Source organism: Brassica napus, chromosome A10, assembly GCF_020379485.1.
Source record: "Brassica napus cultivar Da-Ae chromosome A10, Da-Ae, whole genome shotgun sequence".
Taxonomy (NCBI): Eukaryota; Viridiplantae; Streptophyta; class Magnoliopsida; order Brassicales; family Brassicaceae; genus Brassica; species Brassica napus.
Genome location: NC_063443.1, coordinates 3,524,352 through 3,543,896, shown reverse-complemented (window position 1 = coordinate 3,543,896; position 19,545 = coordinate 3,524,352). Strand labels below are relative to the sequence as shown.

Here is a 19,545-nt window from a genome sequence, read left to right as displayed (position 1 = left end):
CATACGCGCCGAATTCAGATTAAACAATACTCAAATTAAAATGTATAAAAGCTTCGGGCAATTGTAAGTTTCGGTTTTGGCCGAAAGGCTTCGTCAGTTACAACAGCTTGAGTTAACTAAATTTATTTATTGACAAACAATTTTAAGTTGAACAACGTACGTCCTTGAAATGAGAGTAACCTTCAAATTCAAAATGGAATGGAATGACACTCATGTTAGCACATAAGCGACTATTGCTGATTATAGTGTGGTTATGCGACATGTTGTCTACTTGCTTCTGGAATGGGCTTTAATGATATATTGCTTTCACATCTTTCATGGACACTTGGAATCATCGTCGGTTGAGCATCATCTTTTATAGTGGTGATTGGTTAAAAAGAAAGGCCTATTTAGCTCAATATACAAATTGTAGATGGTAATTTCAAAAGTGTGCATTTTTGTAAAATAATTAGTAAACTATGTTATTTATGCGCTGAGATGCCAATTTTGCCCTCGAGCTAAAACTTTTTCATTACGTATGTGTTATCTGCTACCAGGGCTGATGCCAAAAAAATTAAGTTCTATTGATACTGTATGGAAACACAAACTACGTTTTGAAACCGGATAGATTGATGGTAATTGATGATATAAGAGCTTGAAACCGGATATAGCTTTAATAATTGAAGAGAGAAGAGTTGTAAGATATTTTACTAATTGTTTGTCCGAAATGGGATTCAAAGCAAGATATTTTAGAAAATGTTGGTCGCTGTTATGAACGTAAGGTGGGGAGTGCTCGACGCCATAGGATCATGGTTTCCTGTTCAGCTGCGTCCGTTCTCTGTCAAATAACGAAACTTGGATGTTAGATTTACCATATTAACGAAGCCAAGAGGTAGAGGGAAACATATATTTTTCTCCGGATTTTAATATTAGTAACTGGATATTTGAAAGTAGTGTGCATATCTACATTATTGAATCCTTACTTCAATATCTTCACGTGCTAGTGGAGTGAATTGATGGTTGTTTTCACCCAGCCGACCACCCCTTGGTAGGGAAGAATTTTCTTCGTGACAAAGGGCGCCCGAAATCTGAAATTGCATTAACGAGACAGAATTAACCGGTTACAAATATAGGATACTTCATCTCATAAGATGACTCTCTGAGATACCGGATCTCATCTTCGTTCAGAGCATTAAGGATGGTATTGATTGATCGGGAAGACTGGTAACTCAGAACCTTAACGCCCGCTGGTTCCTCTCCATACGCGAACATCATCTGAGGTAAATCCACTTATGTTCCATCTACTATGTCTTCTGGAAAATCGACTAATCTTGAAGCAACCATTACGGATTGGTAAAAGAGATTTTGCAGACAGAACTAAGAAATGAGATATTGGTTCAGAACGAGACGATATACTAAGAAACAAATTTATATCAAACCTCTTTGGGTTTTTGCAGTCAAGAGAAAAAGTTTTTGAACATTCTGATTCTTTGCATTATTATCACACTCTCTCTCTCTCTCTGCAACCGTCTCTTCAGATTCTTTAATTTTCCAATTGTATTTCTTTTTTATATGACCAAGGACACTCTCGGTATTACTGAAAAATGCACAGTATCTTATCCACTTACCTAATATACTTCTATATTTTTTGCTATCTAGTCCAAAAACCCAAAAGAAATTTGTCGTCAATATAAACAGATTTGATCATTATTTTTCTAACCAAGACTTTGTGTCTTTGTAAGCAAAGTAATGATTCTGAGCATTGCATCCAAATTTTTTCATCTTTATGTTTTGAGTATGGTGTACATGTATAATCTCAAATGTGCTTAAACTTTTCTTCAGTTTTTGTATTTCTTCCAAGTGAGTTACAAAAGTGGGTTAGTCTTCTAGTTCCGAAACTATCTTCACCAACTAAGAAAAATCTATTGCATAAATTCACATAAAATTCTCAGTGAGTTTTCATGCAATCCATTGCCCGATGAGAGCTTCAAATTCTGCATGTAAGAGTGATAGGCTAGCTCTTGTGTTTTGTACCCCCATTACGCGAAAACATGCGCATAAGGTTACAACAAATTTGGATCGTCGTAAATTAATGTCGAGGTGACGTGGATGTTATGACGAGAAAGATAATCGTCGTGATTCGAGTAACTTTACAAGGAAAGTATTTCGTAGTCTAATACATGTAACTTTACGACGAAATTCTTACGTATAAAAAGATTTGTTGTAAAAGAGTTGTACAGTAACTACCATTTTACGATGAATGTGTTTATCGTTCTTTAACAACGAATGTACGAGTGAAACTAATACGTTAGGTGGAAACCAATGTTTTGAAAAACATACCGGACTGGACAGCTGGTCGGACCGGTCCGGCTGTGACTTGTTCTTTTATCTGGTTCCAATTTGTCTAAAACTGGATTTGAGTTAAACCGATAAACCCATCAAAACTGGTCAAACTCACTAAAACCAGTGACCCGATTTGATATTAAAATCCGGTTTTTCAAATTTAAGTTAGAAAGTTAAAAAAAATTGCAATTTTTGAAAAACAAAATCATAAAATTCATATTGCATTTTAATATCTATCTAAATAAATTAGTTTAATTAAACTATTATATTATTTTTAGAAAATTCATTTTAGGTTTATAAAAATGATATAAAGTTTTATAAAAATAGTTTTATAGTTATACATATATATAGAGTTATTTAATTAAATTAAATTAAAATTTAAATCCGGTTGAACCGGTCCGACCATTTACCCACCTAAAATGCCAAATCAATGTCTGGTCCAGTTTTCAAAACATTGGTGGAAATGTGTTTGTAATGGGCTATACCTAACAAATTTTGTGGAAAATTAGTTGATATAGAGATGTAAAATTCTTGTAAAACCATTTGTTGGTTATCAGTTGTTAAATTCTTACCTATCTATAACAAAAAATTCCTATAAATATGTCATTTCACTTGAGAATGAAACACACAAACAAAAAAAAATCCAAAAACATGAAAGATAGAAAACAAATGTCTGATGATGGCAAAATTTAAAAGTTACGAAGTTGGATGTATATACACAAAGATTATAACGAAAGAGTGACGGAAAAAAAATTCTCAATAGTCCAGATATATTCATGCACCAGTTTAGAGATATTTATGCACCAGGCTAGTAGTATACCGATCACGCAGGAAACCAATAAGATGTTATGTCTATGTCAGAAGTGTAAGAATACAAAACTTGTCTATAGTGAAATTGTATGGAACAATTTAGTAAGTAGATGTTTTACACCACAATACTATATTTGGTTTCAACATGGAGAGGATTATGGTGAGAATGAAACTAGTAGCTGTAATTGTAATCGTAATTTTAAGGATGCTGGTAATAATGAAGAACCAATTCGTTTCCATAATAAAATAGTTACCATCAGAAGTAGCAGATGGTAGATCATTATAGGGTTCACCACACGGTTACATATGCATTTTTAGAAACTACTTCAATAGCTGATAAAATTAGAAATGTTGAAGAACCTAAATGCAAAATTTTTTTATGAAATTTTAGATGCTGTGAATTAGCCAATTTACACATGTTGTAGAAAAGGTCTCACTAAATTGTCTCTACCATGTAGGATGATAACTATCAAAACTTGTCATAATTTACCTAAGAATTGCATGGATGCATGGGATAAATTGTTCAAAGAGTATTTGATAGAAGACAACTTGTTTGCTGATTCTTATTATGAGATTCAGAATTTGGTTTATAGTCTATGGTTGCCTTCTGACATGTCTCTATAAACTCCCTAAAAGTAAATGCAGTCTACTCTAAACGGTGGTTTAATAATAGAATATATAGGTCTAGATCACGTCTGAAATTGTGGCCTAAACTGCAATTTCTTGAAACATCATTAAAACATGTCGGTTTGCTTGGTCAGGTTGGGCATCGATCGCCACCAAGTGTAATTACAGACTCCGGCTTTTATATTTTCAGCATCACTTTTATTTATCATCCAAATTTCTCCAGAATTTCCAAAATTCTCTAAAACGTACCTAAACATGCAAAGACTCTAAAACGACTTCTAACATATAATAAAGACTCTAAATTAGGATTTATATTATGGTAAAACATATAAAACTATGATGTATCACCGTCTACAGATTGTAAGTTATTAAAATATATTTCTTCCATGTATAATTTTTAACTTTATTCTAACTTTCAATCTATTTTTAGGCTGCAAAGGAAGGAAAATTACCATCTCTTTCCCGATATTTTCGAGTATACACACAAGACACATACACACCAGTGTTTTTCATGGATCCTAACTCAGACAAGATCCACAATGACGTTGTTGCTTGGATTGAAGAGCGGTAGACTCAACTTACGGAGCAGTCTCCAAATGGATTACCCGTCCATTTGTCCACACAGGAGATGGATTAGATTTTCAAAGAGCTAATATTATCATTATTTTTATTCATCAGCTGACTTGTCCTTGATCTTACTATCTTCATCAAATAGCTGATCCATGATCACATCACCTCCGAGTGAAGGGGAGACAGAATAGCCCTAATGATTCTTGCCCTCATCAATCCGTCAAAGCCTTATAGATAGATACTATACCAATTTTTTCCTGAAAATTTTTCATTCTTTTCATGACCCATACGTAAAGCACCATCTTCCTGGTATGGCTGGTAAATTCGTGACTCATGCCTCCGTATTTTGAGTTACCCTCTGTGTAATTGATGATTGTGCTTTTGCCCCAAGTAAAGATTATGTTTCTGCCAATTTTAAAGTGTCTTTGGGATCGATATCCAAATTACTAAAAACTTTGTTGTTTCGTCCCTTTCAAATGTATCATAATATCCATGCAAATTGGTGATCTTCCATTTGCGGAGAAACTCTCCAAAACAGATGATCCATATTTGGGAAAATTGATTGAAAAGAAAAAAAATCTGTTTCGATGGATACTTGAACCGCCGGTGGACATGGTTTTTTGATTCTCTGGTGCACCACATCTGATACAATACACATCACCTTGCATCCCCCTCCCTTGCAGATTTTTCTTAACTGCTATACATCCTGACACTATTTACCATAGAAAAAGCTTTGTTTTCCGGTGGATGTCATATTTTCCAGCAATACACTTTCAACGAAATGAGCGCGGGACCGATCACTGATGGCAGTTTTTTCTTGTCAGGATAGACTTGTTCCACCTGATATCCAAATTTAATTGTGTATTTTTCCATTATTTGTGAAGTGCCAGCCATTACTATCTTCCATCTGAATCATGCTCAATGGAATACTTTCTATGATCTTCACATCTTGAGAATCTACCAAATACCAAATTGCCTAAAACTTTCATGTACCCGATGCAGCATTGATGAGGGAATCCACTGTAAGGTCAGAGTAAATGTTAAATTTATTACTGTTTGCTGGTCTCAGACGAGTGATTGGGAGCCAATGATCATTTCATGTAATTTTCTATTGATCCTTTTGATAAAATATGCTTGAATCTATAATTTTTATTAGTATACACATAGTTTTAAAGTTGTTTTATTATAATTTTTGAGTTTCAAGCAGTGTTTTCAGAAACGATCCAGATTCGTGGTCAAACAGATAGATCCGAGGATCCGTATATAACCCATATATAGCATGTTAACTTATATAATTTGTTAATATTATTAATTTCCTAAATTTAACTAAAGTTCTATATATATATTAGAATAAAAATATTATAGTTTGTCTATTTAGACTCGTCCTCCATTATTTTAAATGATTTTTAATGTTTTAAAACTCGATATAATTTTTAGTGATAAAAATATATTTAACAATATAACCCATATATAGCATGTTAACTTATATAATTTGTTAATATTATTAATTTCCTAAATTTAACTAAAGTTCTATATATATATTAGAATAAAAATATTATAGGTTGTCTATTTAGACTCGTCCTCCATTATTTTAAATGATTTTTAATGTTTTAAAATTCGATATAATTTTTAGTGATAAAAATATATTTAACAATATTTTTCTGAGGAATATAATTTTGTTCTGACGAATTTCAAAAAATATTCTTGATATGTTAAGTTAAAAGATTTTATGGATTGTTTGTTAACATATTTGTTTACATATTCTAGCATTTCTGACATATTTATAATATCAATTTTACATAGTGAATTTTCATTTTCAAAAATTAACTTAAAATTTTTCATTATTATTTTAATAAATATATAGATAGTGTTTAGTTAAGTGTTTATAAAAAAAACTCTAAACTGCAAAAGAATAATATTCTCAAAAAAAAGTATTATATAAGAAATTATAGTGAGTACTTTTTTTAGGAAATTGATGTAAATAATTTTTAGGATAATAAATATAATAGTATGTTAAGAAAATATATAATTATTTTTTAGTTTTGAAATATTTCCTAAATTAATCATTTGGTTAATATTAATCAATTATGCTATGCATACATATAGGAATTGCATGATATTGTAATTATCTCACAATAAAGGTAGAATCCTATGAAAAATTCTGCTTAAATAGTATTATATGTTTCTAAATCATTTTACCTGCTGCGGGGTTTTGGTCTTTGGTTTCAATCGCAAACAGAAATAAGCAATATTTGGGGATAGATATAAATTAGACTGATATTATGGAGAAATCTATACTATTAAAAGGGAAGCACTCTTGAAAAATCTACTTATAAAAGGTTGTTAGACCTTTTCACTAGATTATTAATATTTTGATCTTATCTAAGATTTATACCAACAATATATTACTATATATTTATTTAACAATGATTTAATCAATTAGTTAGGTGATATAACTAGATTTCCTAAATTTTCTAAGATTTACGTTAAATAAAATATTTTAAATTTTTGTGACATGAATAAATAACTAAACAGTTTCTATATTTCTTGAATAAAAAAATCAAAAATCGAAAATCGAATCGAAACCGAACTAAAACTCTAAAAAGAACTGAATCGAAACCGAACGCGTAGTTTTAAATGTATTAGTGAACTAACAAACAATAAATTTATCAATAAAAAAATCTCGCGCTTTTAAGCGCGGATCAAAATCTTAGTTGGTATTTAATTTTCAAGGTATAAAATAAGAATTTAACTTTGTATGGTGCTATATAATATTTAGGAGGATAAATAGACCGTGTCAGCCATTTTTTATGAAAAAGTTAAAAAAAAAACTGTTATGTAATTCGAAATTTGTAAGTAGTACAAACTTTAATAAGTTGATTTCCTTTTGTTTTTACTCCTATATCGGGGTTTCAAATTTCCTTTTTTCAGTTAATCGAAATTTCCTTTTTTCAGTTAATCGAAATTTCCTTTTTTCAGTTAATTGAAATTTCCTTTTTTCTTGCATACTAGTCACCGACTTAAGTCTATAAAAGTCTGATAATCACTCCTCTCTTTCGCTACAATTTCCTTTTTCGATATCTTCCACAATCTTCTTTCTATTTCACTCTTCAGTGTAATTTTTTTTGTCCAGAGCGATACAATTTCGAAACCCTAAAAGCAAGTCCGTCTGCAAACTTAAACGATGCATTCAAACGAAGAATTCATCAAATTTCTTGGGGAAGGTTCTTACGGCTACGTTCATCTCGTTCGCTACACTAATCCCGACGACGGCGGCTCTTCGTTTCTCACCGCCGTAAAGAACTCGTACGAGGAAGACTACGACAATCTCAACCGAGAGCTTCAGATTCTGCGTGAACTCAGAGGATATCCGAGGATCATCACATGTTTCGGAGACTATCTCGAAGAAGGCCTCAGCAATTACGGAAACAGAGTTTACAAATTGCTTCTCGAGTACGCTTCCGAAGGTAGTTTAAACGCTTTCTTGAACACTTACCCCGACAGAAAGCTTCCCGAACCGTTGATCAAGGACTTCACGCGGATGATTCTCGAAGGTCTGGTCTCGATCCACGGCCACGGTTATGTCCACTGCGACATGAAATCAGACAATCTTCTTGTGTTCCCTTCTTCGACATCACGGTACGAGCTGAAGGTTTCTGATTTTGGAAACTGTCTGGAAGTAGGACAAGTTGCTCATTCCTGGGCGAGTGATTTTCCGTGGGTTGGTACTCCGAATTACATGCCGCCGGAGTCGGTCCGTGACGGCGTCGCCAACAAAACCCTAGATTTATGGTCGGTGGGATGTCTGGTTCTGGAGATGTACACGGGCGTGGCTCCATGGGAAGGTGTTAAAGTCAGTGATATAGCTGCTCGTCTCCGTTGTGGTGAAGCTCCAAAGATCCTACAGAGTTTGCCTTCCCATGCAAAGGATTTTATCGAAACGTGTTTCTCAAGGAATCCTGAGGAGAGGGGAAGCGCGTATGAGTTGTTGTTTCATCCGTTTTTGCCTCCTCGTCCACAAGTTGAAGAGGGAGAGAAGAAAACAGAGGAGAAGAACCTAAACTCGTTTCTGCTGAGGTTGTTGAAGTTGAAAATCAGACGAACAACTTCCATGAAGAAATCAACGAAGGACTCTGTTCTTGTTGCGGACAAGGAGTCTCTGAAGTTGAGGATGAACCCACGTTTTAAGAGAACTCTAAACAAAGTCTTGAGTTTGAAGAATCATGCCTTTGAAGAAATTCATCGACTTCAGTTTAGTGTCGGTTCACTAAGAGTTTAGTCTGATAGTTTCTGTTCATTAAGGTTTAGTAGGACTCTCGTTTATCTCTCTGTTCATTAAGGTTTGGGAGGACTCTTGTTTATATGTTCAAATTTTTTGAAGAAATCGACTGACTTCAATTTAGTGTCTGTTCATTGAACGTTTAGCATCTGTTTAGCATGTAGAGAGTAGATACTGTCCATTAATGTTTAGTAAGTAGACCCGGTTCATTTAAGTTTAATAACTCTTTAGTATGTAGACTGTACTTTATATCCATTAATTTTAGTGTATATTTTCTGTTGATTAAGTTTAGAATATTTCTTACTTAGCTCGTAGAGCAAATTTACGTTTATCCGAGGTCTCACTATGAGACTATAGCTGCTAATATAATACTTCTTTTCAGTCTATATTTCCCACTATACAGAGATCTCTTCTCTGCAAACTCCAGTCTCGATCTTTTTACTGTGGTCAGCAATCGAAAAGAAACATCTTTTAACACTGGGTATCCTAATATACCTGAAAAGAAACCATTGATGAATGAATGCTCATTAGTTTTTCATCTACAACTAAACAAACCAACACAAGAGTTCCAATGAAGATAATTAACAGCTACAGATGCAACTAGTTAGTCTTGAATGTGATAGCAGGAATTAGCTTTTATAGATCAGTAAGTTTGATCTAAATCTAATTTTGTAAAAAGTCTTTAGAATCTCAAGATATGACTGTGCCAGTAGAAAGGGGTTGCTGGTGGAGGGAGAGCTTATGGGTTTAACGACTGTGGTCTTAATGCGGAACCTTTTAAGCAATCTACGGAGCCAACAGAGGTCCCAACTTCTAATTTGGTTACATCTGGTGTATGTCAAAATACAGTTAACGTCGGTTCACAAGAAACAACTCGACCTCGACCTCGACCTCTAGAGCCTGTAAGCGCTCTTCTGTGTGTGCTTTTATGTTCTGGGAAATGTTGCCTTGGACGCTTTAGAGAGAATCATATATATTGTCAAGCAACAAACTTTAATTCTGATTAGCCAAACATTTTATCTGTTACCAAAATGTGTCTGAATACGCGTTGTTAGTATAGCTGCCGAAGAAGTTGTATATATTTCAGTGGAATGAATTGAGTTTTTAACGTGGTTTCATATCCGGGTGGCCACATGATAGAGTGTAGTTGGATGCCATCGAATCCAGGTTTTATATAATTTCCTTACTCCAATATAATTCTTCTTTTTTGAACACCACTCCAATATAATTCTTCTACAGATAAACCTTTTGCTGTTGTGCAATTATGATATTTTTGCCAAAGGCCAACTTTGATTTTCCACCTTAGAGCATTCACATTGGTAAGAGCAACTCTTAATTTATATAATACTCATTATGTTTCACAATATTTGATGTTTTGGTTTAAGTATACAAAGATAAAAAAAAAGTTTACATTTTTGTAAATATAATTTTTAAAAGCATTCAACCAATTATAAAAACACTATAAAATTTTATTAGTTGAACAGTTTTCGATAAAGTTAAAGTTAATCTTATAACTTCAAAATATTTTATATTTTGAAATAATTTAAACTTTCTAAAACATTATATAATTTGAAACGGAGGGAGTATTAGAATAGTAAAAAGCATGAAAGAAAGTATAGAAAAAGAAAACACATGTTCTTATCCAATAGTGTTTCATTTATTTTTGAAAGACAATGATACAATGTGTCATTATCTAATTGGTGCTATATTTTTTTGACATTAAAATTTAATTCCTTAATAAGAATATTAATAAAATTAGGCCTAGAGACACATCTAAAGAGACTATTTGATGCTGATGATTTTACTATCTCTAGCACATTAACTTTTTTTTTAAATGTAAAATCTCTGCTTACACATCAATACAATAAACGAAGTTGGAAACCTTGGAAAATAAGTAATGTATTGTTGAGAATTATATTATAACTAGGTGATTTTTCCGTGCTAATGCACAGGTATAAATATTTCTAACATAAATATACCATAATAATTGATTGCTATTTACTTTTAATTTCAAGTTAATTTATAATTTGTATGCATCATTTATATTAATAATATTATATTAATTTAATTATACATATGATTTTATATATGTTAGATTTTGTTGTTTTTATAATCGATTTAGTTATCATTTAGGTAAATTGGATTGTATCTTTGAATTCAACTGTAATATTTTTTTATTCTAAATATATAAAAATTTGATTAATTTTTTATTTGCACTTAGGTGGTTGTTGTCTTAGATATGTAAATATATTTTACGAAGATTATGTATAACTTAAGATATATTGTGCTTAGAATAAAATAAAAAATAAACTAAAGTGTATGATTCCAAAATACATAAATTTATATAACGATAATATTCTGAAGTCTGCATATATATAAATTTTACATAAGAACTAAATTGTAACAGTTGGTTAATATTTTATTTTCATTTTAATATGTTTTGAGTTGTCCTATGATTTATATTTATAAAATAAATTAATATTCTTATAAAATTGTTTATTATATTGTAGTTAAATCAATGATTTTAGATATAAGTTAGATTAGTCGAGTCACTCATTTTGTGAGTATATTAATTTACATATATTCTTTCAAATTCAAAATGAAGTATAATTATTTTTTGTTATAATTCAGTCAAATCAAATCAATTTTATTTATCATTAAATGTGCATGTATTTTCATAATATTTATCAAAGTATATGTTGATGTTTTTAAAAAATATTAAAAAATAAAGCGATGATCAATAGGAAGTTACATGCATAGTAGCTGATACATTATTGGAAGTTCATGAACACATATCAATATTTACAATAATTAAAATATTTTATAAATTCTTAATAACTTTTATACCTTTGATTTATTGAATGGAAACTAAAATTTATTTTAAACAATATGAAAATGAGAATTCATATTTGCTTTGGTATTTTGATTATGGTTATATTAAGTTCCACAAACATAATTATTAAGAGAACAAATAACTTTAATAATGATAAAATATAATATATCTATCTCATTAAACTATTTTGTAACTATTTGATCAAACGGCGTTTATTTTAAAATTTTATTTTTAGTTTTTTTAATATCTCTTAAAAATAAACAGTAAAACAATTGCGATTGTATTTGAAAATAATATTATATAATAAAATATAATTTATTGATTTTTTTGCTGTAATTTAAAGATTTATAGTCAACTAAATATATGAAAAATAAATAAAACCTTTAAATAATACTAATTATAAACTATTTTTAGTCGATTAAATATATGTCAGTGTATGTTACTTAATTATTTTATGTAATCATCTAATTATAAACTATTTTTAATCGATTAAATATTCATTTTTCTAACATCAAGATTATTTGTGTAAATGTTTTAATAAATCATATTATATACAAATTTATATTTTTCATATAAAAAAATATAGATATAACGAAAATATTTTATTACTTCAAAAGTATATATTATGTTGGTGACTGATAATATAAGAAATTTTGTTTGTTTTTTCAACCGGCAAGTAAAGGGTAACATAATATATATTTTAGGAATATTAGAGATTTTTTATATTTTTTAGTTCAAATACTTTATTTTTAGTTATATGGTGCAATTTCCCAAAAAACTAGGGAAATTGTCACAAATAGCACATTCATAGTACCACTTTTCATGTTTACACTAACCACTTTTACCCTCACTTTTAATGAAGGATAAAAGACAATTAAACCCTTAGAGTTAACTAATTTAGACTTAGGGTTTAGAGTTGAGGGGTGGGGTAGGGTTTTTGGAATGTGAAATTTAGGATTTTAATAAATATATAAATAAATACTTAAAAAATATATAAAAATTTTAAAAAATAGTTTCAAACATAATTTTCGTTTTTCAAAAAGAAATTTATAAAAAAGTTCGAATTTGAAAAAGTATAATTCGAAAACATAAAAAAATTTTTTACTTTTTTTAAATTTTTTAGTTTTTTTAATTTTTTTAATTTTTTAATTTTTTAATTTTTTAATATTTTAGTTTTTTAATTTTTTAATTTTTTAATTTTTTAATTTTTTAATTTTTTAATTTTTTAATTTTTTAATTTTTTAATTTTTTAATTTTTTTAATTTTTTTAATTTTTTTTTATGTTTTTATTTAAATAATAATTTATTATATATATAAATAACAATGGCGTAAGAGTCTTTTGCCACTTAATGAAGAAGGTATTTTTGAAAATGCCTTTTTAGTGGTGGTAAAAATGAAAATTGGTATCATAAAAGTGGTAAATATGTAATTTTCCAAAAAAACAATTGTTTGAGTTTTTGGTTAAATGAGCTTCTTATACAAAGAGAGTATTTTAGATTTTTGATCCGGGCTCTTTGAGGAGACAAATCCTCTCATACTCCTATATCTCATAACACAATCTCAAAAGGTCGCTTTTGTTCTTTTAATTTTATATGTCAAACGAAAAAATCATAAAATTAAAATGGAGACGTTAATATTTTTTATTTGATTTATAGAATTTGATAAAAATATTTCAAAAATCCAAAAACGTTGTTTTCCATATTTTCGAAAAAATCATCAAAATGTGATTAAAAACGATTTTAAAATATTTTTTCTGAATTTAAAAGGTATAGAATTTAAATATTTGCCCATGGGTTCACTAATCTATAGGGGGGTTAGGGTTTAGTTTTGATTACCGGAAAGAATTTGATTTGGGAGTTTGGATTTTGATCAAAAAAAGAATTATGAAATAGAGGTATAAGAGACTCTAGGAGGTTATTGGAGATTTGGCATTTCACATTGGGGGCACGTGAGAAGTTGGCTCGAGTTTGAGGGTGCAATTTCCTAAAAGAAAAATGTTTGGGGCTTTGTGGTAAATGGGCTTCCTAATATTTGTTCACCCTAATTTTGTAACTTCCTTGTTCATAATCGTCGCCTTCGTCTCCCGTCTTTGTTTCTTTTCAGGTACCCAACTTAATTTCATCTAAATTCGTTAGGCTTCTACGCTTAATATATGCTTGCAACTCTTTTGTTTCAGATTCGAAATCGAAAGTTAAAGAAGTAAATATCAGGCTTGATAATGGAGATTGAGACTCACGACTCAGTAGTACCTGGGAAGAATCTGGTTAAAGTCGCGTTCAAACTTGGAACAGAGAGCTACACGGTTGATGCAGTCCAAGGTGACACTGTTTTAGACCAATTGGTTTCGATGAAAGAGGAAAGTATGAAGATACTCAAGGAGTTTATTACAAAGCATAATGTTCCTGATCATGTCCCTGATGAAAGCTTGTCTGATGAAGGAGATGAGGATGATGCTGTCAAATGTCCTGTGAAGCCCAAGAAGACAAAGATTTGATATGGATTATGGACTTCCTGGCTCCTTTTAAAATACCTTGTTTCATTACTCAAACTGCTGTCTTTTTATTTTCTCTATGGATTGCATATGTTAGCTGTCTGTTTTGTTTATCTGATGCACTCCATAGGACAGGCGTTACTTGATTTTTTACTGTATGTTGGTGATTGCATTGCTTTTGAAGAGCATAGCCATTGAATGCTTATCGAGTTATTGTCAGGTTTCTGTCACTGAAATAAGAGTTTATGTGACCTGAGTCTCATCGATGGATTTGGAAGATAATTAGGTAGAGCTTATATAACCAGAAACTGATTCACAAAAGAAACTTGTAATACCCTAACACTTCTCACTAATTGTCACTATACTTCTTGATATTTCTACTTATCAATTTGGTTTAGGATATTCTCAGATAGCATATGCTCATACCAAACATTTTCTTTATACATACGTTAATGGCTGTGGTAACTAGCAAGTAACCTCACTAGTTGAAAGACAACAAATTTGAATGGTGATCTCAACAGGATATTCTCAGATAGCATATTCTCAGACAAAACAAATTTGAATGGTGATCTCAACAGAATCGTTTTATATCCTTTTACAAACTTAACATCACCATTGTTGTCTTCAACTCAACAAAGCCATATCAAATCTCTGGACACGCCAAGGAAAAGAATGACCGAAAACATCTTAAACAATAACACCCAGCTTTTTGAGAAACAATCATCAATCACTCTAGCTTCTCAAGCTCCGACATCCTCTCGATGATCGCCTGCAAGTCAAAAAGTTGTTTCCCAAACCTTTAGCGTTTAAGAAGGAGCATGTGTGTGTGTGTGATACATTGTCTTGAAAGAAAAAAGCTTGAAAAAAAAAAAAAAGTCAAATACCCTTTTGCTTGTTTCCTGGAGCTCTCCAGCAAGAATGAATTCATCAAGTATCAAGTACACCTGTTAAAATGAAACATATATAGTCGTCACAAATGAGGATTTCTACTCAATGCTTGCACATATATTATATACATAAGAAGGGTAAGAGAGGAATGGTATACCTTGTGGAAGTTGAAGACCAAATCAAGCTCACAGACATTGCTGAAGAAGTGATCCAAAATCTCCACAAACAAATGGATGCACTCAAGGTAAGCCAACTCATTGTCCGTTATGTCCACGCACACGGAGAAAAACAGTCCAGCGTAACGCCTGTATATCACCTTGTGTGTTCTAAACTGAAACATGAGAGTGACACACATTCACAAAGCTACAAACTTTAAATCAAATCGAGAAACGAAAGCACAAACCTCAACGAAATTGGTGAATTTTGCGTCGCGGTTCACCACTAACCTATGAACCTGAGGAGATGATTAAGAATCAGGAAGAGGATCCAGAGGATTGAAAGAGAGAGAGAGAGAGACCTCGTATTCGACTTTGTGTTTCTCGGATTCTTCCAGAGGGACATAGTACTTGGCAAGACGAGTCTTCCCTTGTCTGTTCTGCAATAATATGAATCGGATCTGCAAACAGACAATAGAAATTGAGACACAGAGAAGGATCAACAAAGTGGAGAAGAGGCAAAGCAGCAACCATTTTCTCTGGAGATTTCACGAGCGATCAGACCGGAGATGTAACCCAATTTTGCTTCGATTCAGATCTCTCTCGCTTTGAACAAACCTTAGACAAAGGAGGAATTCTAACTATACCACAAATTTTTAATATCATTTTCAATTTCTTTTGTCAACTGTTTTTGTTTTCGTTAAAGCCTCTTGGGCTAAAAAAACAGGGAGAAAAGTCTTTTTCAACCTCCACAATTTCCGATTAGTTTTTCTACCAAAACTTTTGTTTTCGTGCCTATTTCATCTCAGACTATCTCGAATATATTCATCTATTTTTACCTTTAAAATAGATAAAATCTATAATATTGATGAGTTTTACTATAATATATTTCTCTAAAATAGAAATTTTTAGATATAAAGCAAAATATAGATGAATGCTATTTCTTCTTCTATAAATAGAGTAAAAAATAATAATCTTTATTTTAGAAACAAAAATAAAGATGGGTTAAAATAATTTTGGCTCTAAATACTATTATAAAGGTAGAAATAGAGGTGGGTTAGAAATGCTCTAAAAAAATATCAAGTAAACTACAAGCCAAAATCAATTTTGACCGAATAATTGTTGGTCCTTTTTTTGGGTCGAACCAAACTTTTGTTAGAAATTTAAAAGAATTCAACTCCGCAAAAAAAGTACATCAAAGCCACTAAGGGTTGAACAAACCAAACATAGATAAAACAAAAGATAGATTGATGATACACATCATAACAAGAGACCATACAAAATCTAAAGATCTCATAATTTTCTTGAATAGTTGCATATTGTGTAACCTGAAAGGTCACAAACACTGCAACAAAGGTGTTTCAGGGCTTTTATCTATTTAAAAATTTCCAAAATTTTTGGCTAGCAAAGTCTCTCGGTAAGAGTTGGGTGGTTAGAGAAGTTGTCGCTAAAACTATGACCTGAAAAAGTCACAAACACTCTAAAACATACTTGAAACACCAAAAAATCTATAAATATTAAAAAAAAATTCAAATAACCAGCAAATTTAAATATATTAAATATTAATATATACCCAAACTTCGAATATGAGAAAATCCAAGAAAATAAAAAACCTAAAATTATAAAATATATTGTGTTACCAAAAATAAGTAATAAATTAAATTATTCATTTATTTGATCGAGTAAAATATTCATATGTAATTCTAGACCATATACTCTTGGATTCTAGACATAATTTATTGTTGGTTCCTCAAAGAAAACTGATCGTATACTCAAATAATGAAATATTATATTATATGTTAATTGTTTTTATGTATTTTTTTGTATTTCGATTTTTTTTTTGAAGTATATTTTTTGATTTTGGGTATTTATAGTTTTTTTGGATTTTTGGATATATTCTTAAGTTTTGGGTATTTATAGATTTTTAGGGGTTTTGGTTGTATTTTTTAAATATTTATAGATGGATGACCAACATCTTTTTGGTCAAAATTTATTTTGGCTTGAATTTGATAGTTCAGATAGTTTATTTGAAATAATTGTTAATATATAATGAAATAGGTACAATAACAAAGTTTAAGTAGGAAAAAGCAAGACAAAAACTATCGAGATTGAAATTGACAATTTTCCCGCTAAAAAAAGTACAAAGATGGTCTAAAGCCCAACACATAAACAAACATATTATAATACAAGCTTTGTCACAACATGTGTGGGGTTTTTGATGAGCAATTGCTACATGGCAAAATCCTGATGCTTGTGTGGAACACGGAGTTTGGCTCCACCACCCTTTTCTCAACCGCCTTTGACTCTGTCTCTGATGGAAAGAAATTTTCGGCGATGATTTTTCACTTAAAGCCACTGCAACACCTCAATTAGCTTAGTTCTTGTCCTCCGTATCAAGAACCTTTCGATCCAACCAAGACCAATAATCATATGGACCATGATCCACCGAGAGTTAAACTGAAGGAAGTTTAAATCGGATGAAAGCAAGATTCTTGTCAGACTGTTTCCAAAATGCAGACTCTCCTTAATCCATTTCAAGAGGACCTAAGATATCCATCACACTCATCATTTTTAGCAGAGAATCTTTATCTTTAAGCCAAAATGGCTAATCTACGATCGATAAAATCTTGATTCCCTTTTAAAAAGAGATAAAGTTGATACATGATAGGGTATCCGATCAACAAGTCGACAAAATTGATATGAAGAACAACGAAAGGTTAAGCTACAAACACACAAAAGTCGCCTAGCAAAGAGAAATACGACTATGTGGAAGCTTACTATCGATCTGAAGATCAAAGCTATTTAGAAGAAGAAAAAAAAACAAAAAAGTGGTTTGGTGACTGGCGAAGCGCCGACTATGAAGCCACCGGCCACTGGAACTGAATTATGTTTGAGAAGCTGTGTACAAAGAGGTTAGAAGAAGTAGAGAGAGAAGTCAAAGTTTTTTAATATAATTTTCAAATTTACATTTAAAAATAACAATTAGGATGGAAAAAAAAAACTAAATTAACCGTACCAAATTATTTATAACTTAGTATTGATCTCGTATTACATAAACTAGATCCTTTCTCCGCGCTACGCGCGGATAATATATTTAAATTTGTTACATTTGACATTTTTATTTGTATGTGAATTTGTGTATATTAAATTATATATAACTAATTTTAATTTTTTTTATATTTTTAGTTTGAAGTAAGTATTTCTATTATATATAACATAATTAATTAATAAAATATGAAGAATCAAGTCCGAGATTTTAGAGTTACGTAAAAAAATATAATTATTTATAGAACATAAATTATCTTAGTTTAAAAGATCGAAATCTCATCTCAAATAAATTCACGAAAAGAAAAAGTACTTCAATAACCTACTTAAAATATAAAACGCCTTTTTCAAAAAAAAGCTTACTTAATAATATTTGTTTACGTGTAATAGTTAAAAACTGGCAATTGAATATCGATCTAGAATATTATTTTAATATATTTAATCGTAAAATATTAATTGTAATAAACAAATTTTGTAATTTTACATGAATTAGAAGTCTTTAAAATCTATTTTATTAACATAATATATTTTTATTCATTTATTATTTTGACGTTACAAAATATTGCTTTAGTTTTTATTTGTATATTAATTTTTTAATAATTTAGTTTCTTTTTAAGTAATGTTAAAATTATCAAGAATATAATATATTTAAAATTATTTATTTAAATATATCTAAATATGATGTCTCATTTTTATGTGTGTTTGCGTTGAACATATTTAATTTGTAGTTTGTATATTTAATAACACTTTGTTGCGTGTCGTTCTAAGGTTTTAATAAATGTGTTGTCATTTTATTTTTATTACTACTAACATGATTTTTTAGTGATCAGTGATAATGTATTTTTAACATTATGAATTATATTTTATCGTATATTTTCTAACTCTTCATGATGGCACTTTTTTAGAATCGTTTTAGTTAGATAATAGGTTTAAAGATGTAAATAAAACTGCGTATGTTGTAAATTTAGACTTTCTAGTGTAACTGAGCACTATCAATTATGTAAATTATATTATGATTTTATTTTACTAAATCTTTCTTTATGTGTTTATATTTTTTGTTTTATTTTGTATTTTTACAATTTTATTTCCTTATTCTTTAATTGAAGAGAATTGCTATTTCCAATTTTTGTTTCATATACCTTAAAAGTCTTCGGTTGATTTTTGTTTGTTTTCTTTCACCAATTACAATGAACAGTTCGACCGTTTTTTTGGGATCAAACTACTAATATTATCAGATAGAAAAGCTTAAACTCCAAGAATGTATTTGTGCTAGAGAAAACTGATTTAGCCACTAATATAGTGAGATATTATAATATTAGAAGGTATGAAAACTCTTCTCTGTTGTCCTATGCTGGACAAATTAAGTTGTTGTCAATTGATTCTATATTTGTGATAACTGAATTTATTTTAGTATATTATAAAATTATGATATTATTTACACTAAATATTTCTTTACAAACTATTATGTGAATAAAAATATAATTATATTTATATAAATAATCTATTTCACAAAAAAAATCATTTT

General features: G+C 30.2%; 3 protein-coding genes across 5 annotated transcripts; 2 read left to right on the top strand and 1 right to left on the bottom strand.

The window, feature by feature from the left end:
* Positions 1–6,118: 6,118 nt before the first annotated feature.
* On the top strand, positions 6,119–9,124 carry LOC111201281 (mitogen-activated protein kinase kinase kinase 20). Its single transcript, XM_022692960.2, has one exon. It carries the CDS (start codon positions 7,514–7,516, stop codon positions 8,606–8,608), a length of 1,095 nt encoding a protein of 364 aa, XP_022548681.2. The 5' UTR covers positions 6,119–7,513; the 3' UTR covers positions 8,609–9,124.
* A 4,420-nt stretch (positions 9,125–13,544) lies between these two features.
* LOC106377444 lies at positions 13,545–14,148 on the top strand. The gene has a single exon (XM_013817685.3). It carries the CDS (start codon positions 13,660–13,662, stop codon positions 13,933–13,935), a length of 276 nt encoding a protein of 91 aa, XP_013673139.1. The 5' UTR covers positions 13,545–13,659; the 3' UTR covers positions 13,936–14,148.
* A 201-nt stretch (positions 14,149–14,349) lies between these two features.
* Positions 14,350–15,670, bottom strand: LOC106449699 (AP-2 complex subunit sigma). Of its 3 annotated transcripts, none has more exons than XR_007317488.1 (7): positions 15,507–15,670; positions 15,338–15,436; positions 15,224–15,274; positions 14,978–15,151; positions 14,817–14,876; positions 14,483–14,701; positions 14,350–14,425 (listed from the first exon to the last, which is right to left on the bottom strand). XR_007317488.1 is itself a non-coding variant. In XM_013891426.3 (6 exons), the coding sequence occupies exons 1-6, from the start codon at positions 15,507–15,509 to the stop codon at positions 14,660–14,662; spliced, it is 429 nt and encodes a 142-aa protein (XP_013746880.1). In that variant the 5' UTR covers positions 15,510–15,670; the 3' UTR covers positions 14,473–14,659. The 3 variants fall into 3 exon arrangements, 1 of the variants encoding a protein (XP_013746880.1); XR_007317487.1 differs by having other exon boundaries at positions 14,350–14,445; positions 14,503–14,701; XM_013891426.3 differs by lacking the exon at positions 14,350–14,425 and having other exon boundaries at positions 14,473–14,701.
* Between the last annotated feature and the right edge of the window lie 3,875 nt (positions 15,671–19,545).